We start from the raw sequence: 6,000 nt of genomic DNA on the forward strand, positions 1-6,000 counted from the left end.
GGGAAACAGAGGCCTCAAGGTCACCCAGAGGATGAGTGGCCATGCTACAATTTGAACCCAAATTTCCAGTCTCTTCCCACGACTCTAAAATTCCCCTAAGACTTGAATGATATTCAAGACAGAAATCTAGTGAACTAGAAGCTGGGCAGTAGCACGGAGGACCCTTCCCCCAAGCCAGGCCAGGCCAAGCCAGGTGTTTTGCAGCTCATGTGCAAAAACTGGGTCATTGGTCATTTACCTAATCTCTGCCCTAGGGTCCTCTGACTGGAATCTGAAGAGGCCACTAGGTAGGGGGCAGGGAGCAGGGAGCTGAGAAAGGGTGTGTGTGTGTGTGTGTGTTGGGGGGGAATTACCTGTCTCACTGGCTGCTCATAGTATAGGGGAAAAAGGGGGGATAGAAGATCTGCTTTTCTATTCTCTCCGCTGTCTTTGTTGTTTGAGTGACTGGATTTTGGAGGCAGCCCCATTTTCCCAAGAACACCAATGCTTCAGTGCCACTCCCTGGATCATGCCAACTAACTCCTGACCCTCTTCAAAAACATCTCTTCAGGACTATCTCCAAACTTCTCCTTTCTCTGTGTCTCTCCAAGGTCATTTTTTGGGGGAAGAAGAGAATGGCTGAGACGGGACCTATCCAGCCCTTTCCCTCCAAGATCTCAGAGGTGTAATCTCTTCTATGATATCTAGGGAAGGTGGCTGTGATCCCTAGCCCCTATTTCCCTTCCTTAGACCATCTTAAGGCTGTGGATGAGGAAGAAACTTTCTTCTACCTTTGTAGGTTCTTCAGGCTGGTCTAATTATCAAATTGAGGAGACAGATTAACAAAAGCAAACAACCAAATTTAATTACCTATGTACATATGGGAACCCCACATACATGAGACAGTCATAGACCCCTGTACATGAAAGGTTGAGACAGAAAGTTAAAATGAGGTATATTTGGCATTCTGAACTAATAATGAGGTAAAGCGCCTTGGTGCTTCAGATAGGAACTTATCCATTACAGGATAAGTACAGATACTCAGTAATTAGAAGTTTCCCTGCCATATCGAAAGGTCATGAAATTATTTCCGGTAATAACTCTTATTATGGGCAAGGCCCTAAATTTAAATTCTTTAAGGGAGAGATGAATTTCTCATGAGCCCACAAGGTCTCAATTGCCTTCAGCTCAAAATAACTTACATTACAAAGTGGCACATTTTAGGGAGTTCTGTTCTGAAACCCTTCAAGGCCAAAGGACAATTTGGGGTTTTGTTTGTTTGTTTTTAAATAGTGTGTGCTGGAGATTTCTGAAAGATCAAATAGGGGAACTGCATGCCTAGATAGCCCCAGAGGGCTCTGCTTGGAACAGAGAAGGAGAAGACAGATTTTTTTGGCTAGTCCCCGCTAATTAGTGTTCTTAGAAAATGGTCAACTCAGGAGTGTCACAGAAACCAGAGCCAATTAAAAATAATAATTATGTTCCCTCAATTCTGCATTCTCCTCTAGCTAATCCCTTATCTTCCCCTTCTTGGCATAGTTTCTCAAAAAATAGTCCATCTTCCCAGCCTCTATACTTACTGCACAGTACACTGTAACATGTCTTTTGCTCTGTATTATTCAGGGTAAGTAATCTTAGTTGCTGTAACAAACAACTCTCAAACTCAGTGGCTTAGCACCACAGTCCATTGTGAGGGAGAAGGGGAGCTCTGTCCCATACAGCATTCTGAATTCTCCAGTAACTACTTAACTCTATGTAACCATGACCATAGATGAGGGAAAGAGAATGTAAAGAATTTCGCTGAAGATTTTAGGAGCCAGACCCGGAAGTGACGCACATCATTTCTGCCTATACTTCATTAGCCAGAACACAATCACATGGCCTCATCTAACTGTAGAATAGACTGTGGAATGTAACCTGGCTGCCCAAGAGCAAAAGGAAATGGATTTGTGAATGTATAGCATCATCTTTGCTACGTGCCCCTGAGAAACCTAATGACCATTTCCCATCATTTTATTGGACCTCTCAATTATATTTGACTGTGTTGACCCTTCATTTCATCACGCTCATGTGTGAGGCCATGCTCTTCCAGTTCCCGCTCCTTTATGTTTTATTTATGTAACTAACACATATGACACCATGTGCCACGTACTAATTGTTTTATAAATATTAACTCATTTACTCTTCATTACAATGAAGGTATATACTATGAAGTAGGTATTATACTTTCATTTGTCTCATTTTACAGATGAGAAAACTGAGTCACAAGGAGTTTAAGTAACTTGCCCAAGATCACACAACTAGTGGCAGGAGCCAGGCTTTTGACCCAGACAATCCAGCTCTTTTCTTTCTTATGCCCTGCACTATGCTGCCTCTTTTCTTGCTTTTGCTTCTCTCTTTTTTCTTTAATCGCTCCCTTACCATAACCCTCAGTTGGTTTACAAAGGCCTCCTCTCACAATTTGTGTTTCAGAGGAAGAATGAATTGTAGGCCCTTAAAGAACCCACACTGTCCCTCTCTTGGGTGCCTTTGCTCTTGGAGTAGGTCTTATTGGCTGGAATGCCCTTCCCATCTCTGTTAAAGACATGGCTCAGGTGTCACCGCCTCCAGAAAGGCTTCGTCCCCAAGTTGAAGTTCGCCCACTGGCCTACAGTGCTAGCAAAGGTGGGCCTTAAGAATCACGAATGCCGGAAGGCTCTGCTTCCGGACTCGCCTATTTCACCCGTCACTGAGCACAGGGGGTAGTCCTTTCTGGATCTCACCTCCACCAACCCCTACTAGCAAGTAGGATGGCGCTCAAGAGACCCTGCATGGAGACCCTAATGTGGGCAGCGAGGAGGGCTTGGCCCCTCTCCCTTTACATCCTGCGCGAAGCGCCGCCCCACCCCTCCGCGCTCCCTGCTCCCCGCGAGGAAATGGTACAATCCGAGGGGGCGGTGCCCGGGTGCCCGGACAGTTCCGATTGGCCAGGGAGAGCCGTACCACGGCGGTGGCGGGGGAACGGGTCCTGGAGGGCGCGCCGTAGGCGAGGAGGCAGGGAGAAGCGAAGCCTCAGGTTCCAGCTCCGTCTTGTGCTGCGCTGTGTCAAGCTGCCTTCAGGGATGCAGTGGGCAGTGGGCCGGCGGTGGGTGTGGGCGGCGCTGCTCCTGGCTGCAGTGGCTGTGCTGGCCCAGGCAGTCTGGCTCTGGCTGGGCACGCAGAGCTTCGTCTTTCAGCACGAAGAGATCGCGCAGCTGGCGCGGCAGTACGCGGGTGAGCGAGTGAATGAACGGGTGGAGGGCAGGGGGCTGAGGATTTCCGGGCCGAGCTGGGGATTCCGGGGGCGTCGTTCCCAAGTTCGGGACCGGTGCTGGCCCTAATTGTGTTGTTCCTCTGCCCCCGCCAGGGCTGGACCACGAGCTGGCCTTCTCTCGGCTGATCGTGGAGCTGCGGCGGTTGCACCCAGGCCACGTGCTGCCGGATGAGGAGCTGCAGTGGGTGTTCGTGAACGCGGGTGGCTGGATGGGAGCCATGTGCCTTCTGCATGCTTCGCTGTCCGAGTATGTGCTGCTCTTCGGCACCGCCCTGGGCTCTAGCGGCCACTCTGGTCAGTGCTGGCGACGGGCCGGACTGGGAGGCTGGGGCTATACAAGGGCCCATGCCCTCCTTTCTGTTTGACCAGGCCATGCGATAGCAGAGATACCCTGCTATTCGGTGTCCATCTGATTGTCCCGCAGGGCGCTATTGGGCTGAGATCTCGGACACCATCATCTCTGGCACCTTCCACCAGTGGAGAGAGGGCACTACCAAAAGTGAGGTGTTCTACCCAGGTGGGTAGAGAGATTCTGTCAGAGAAGTGGGTCCCTTCATTCTGTGATGCCCATAGTTGGGGAAGAGAACCATGGCATGGAAAGGGGGTGTGTTGAGGGGCCCTCCCTCTGGTTCCCTTGCCCCCTAGATAAGCCACAGGTGGTTGGTTGAGGCAGGGTTGAAGGCTTTCCTGTTGCTTTCCTCTGTCAAAAGGAAACAAACATAACAGCTTCCTGTTGACCATGTGTGATTTTTATCTACCAAGACACTATTTTACTCATCCAGTATTCCAGCAGTTGTTGGGGAGACAGACAATTTCTGATTATAATTTCTCATACCTCCAAAGACAAAGCAGATAGTTGTCTTCCTTTTTTATATAGTGTGATATTGTACATAAAAAGTAGGTTAGGACTTCCAAGCAAGTTTGATGTTGACTGTTATAAGCATGGCAAGCATTGTAATTGAACAGTTAAATTTCTCAAAAAGCCTCACAAGTCTTATAACCACCCCTCTGTGTCTAACAGGCTCAGCCCAAGTTTAGCTAAATTTCTGCTTGACATGAGTGAGCCTTGGAAATGCAGACTTCCATGACTCCTGTACAGTGGCCCATGGCCAGGTGAGGTGCTGCACCTTGGCTTCCCCCAAGGGAGGACATGAGCCAGGTGATGACCCAGAGGAAAATTTAGGAGTGACCATCTTGGCCTCTTACCTCTCCAGATGGGCGACCTGGCCAGTGAGATCAGGCTTTTGCCTTTCCTTAAGCTCCCTCTCCATTACTTACTACTAGACAGCCCGTGGGCCAGGGAGGTGGCAGCAATGGAAGGGCAGGGGTAGGCTCCTAATGTTGGTGCTCCTTGTCCCCCAGGGGAGACAGTGGTGCACGGGCCTGGTGAGGCAACAGCTGTGGAATGGGGGCCAAACACATGGATGGTGGAGTATGGCCGGGGTGTAATCCCATCTACCCTGGCCTTCGCACTGGCTGACACAATCTTCAGCACCCAGGACTTCCTCACCCTGTTCTACACTCTTCGCGCTTATGCCCGGGGCCTCCGGCTTGAACTCACTACCTACCTCTTCGGCCAGGACCCCTGACCAGCCAGGCCTGAAGAAGGACCTGTGGATGGAACAGGAACGGGCAGGCTTGCACACACCCATTTGCTGGAGCCTATGTGAAAAGACAGGGACATATTCATAACATACAGATACTGAGTTCCTGGTATACAAGAAAGGACATACATGCTTATACAACCAAACACAGAGACCTGTGGGAACATATGGGACATGCATTCAGATACTGAATCCCATGTGTACAGCAGCATCATACATTCACACCCACCCAGAGAGGGAGCCCCACATATACCAAGGGGTCCAGTCATGTTCAAACACACATAACACACGCTTGATTCACTAACTCAGGCCTTTCCAGAGCTTCCCTGCCCCTAGGCAGGGCTCTGGAGTTAGGAGTGGGGGTGGGTATTACACTCTGTCTGGGTCTGACCCCTCAACCCAGCAGCAACTGGGAGAAGAGGAGCTGCCTTTGGAGGCCCCCTTCATCTGCAGCTGTGATGCCCTTCCCCTTGATCTCCCTGTCCTCACCATATGCCTTACCCCTGTTCTGTTCCCCTGCTATGCAAGTGCCCTCATGGCCTGTCCCCTACCCTCTCAGCAACCAAGTCAGCTGGGGAACCAGAAAAATGTGGAGAATGCTGAGGTCAGGGTCCCTCCTATCCTGAAAGACCCCCATTTTTCCCTCAGGGGTAGGGAGGCTGGCCTCAGCCCAGGGCCCACCCCTGGGAAGAGGACCTGGAGAGGTGGGCCTAGTCCAAGGGGTCATCCCTGCCCTAGAGAAGGCTTTTTCTACACACACACCCATACACCCATCACAGCTTCCAGACACTGCCCTTGCTGCATTCTCTGTCCATCTTTCTCTCTGTTAATAAAGATCTGTTGAACAGTTCCATTTCTTTGTGTATCTAAGCAGCACGAAAACCTGCTAATTCCTGGAGGTCCTCAGGAAGGCCTCTCGCTTGCTGTGTGATTGAGTTTATAAGACAGTAGCTGTATACTTTAGTGTGCTCAAGAATGAGCTAGGAGGCTCATTGACTCGACAGATTACTGTGCGCAATCCTCAAAGGTCAATGATGGGTTGAGGTTTAAGGTTAGTATAGTTAATCCTCTCCACAAATTTTGAACACTGCAGTTTAAGAAATTCATGGCTGTACCGTTTGCAAC

At 49.8% G+C, this 6,000-nt stretch overlaps 1 protein-coding gene across 1 annotated transcript; it reads left to right on the forward strand.

Moving 5' to 3' along the window:
* The first annotated feature begins 2,949 nt into the window (after window positions 1-2,949).
* SIGMAR1 (sigma receptor chaperone 1) lies at window positions 2,950-5,728 on the forward strand. Its single transcript, XM_019734776.3, has 4 exons — window positions 2,950-3,231; window positions 3,365-3,565; window positions 3,696-3,788; window positions 4,634-5,728. Exons 1-4 carry the CDS (start codon window positions 3,081-3,083, stop codon window positions 4,858-4,860), a joined length of 672 nt encoding a protein of 223 aa, XP_019590335.1. The 5' UTR covers window positions 2,950-3,080; the 3' UTR covers window positions 4,861-5,728.
* The last annotated feature ends 272 nt before the right edge of the window (window positions 5,729-6,000 follow it).

The sequence above is a fragment of the Rhinolophus sinicus genome, chromosome 16, assembly GCF_057876585.1.
Source record: "Rhinolophus sinicus isolate RSI-liver-muscle chromosome 16, RSI-T2T, whole genome shotgun sequence".
Classification (NCBI taxonomy): Eukaryota; Metazoa; Chordata; class Mammalia; order Chiroptera; family Rhinolophidae; genus Rhinolophus; species Rhinolophus sinicus.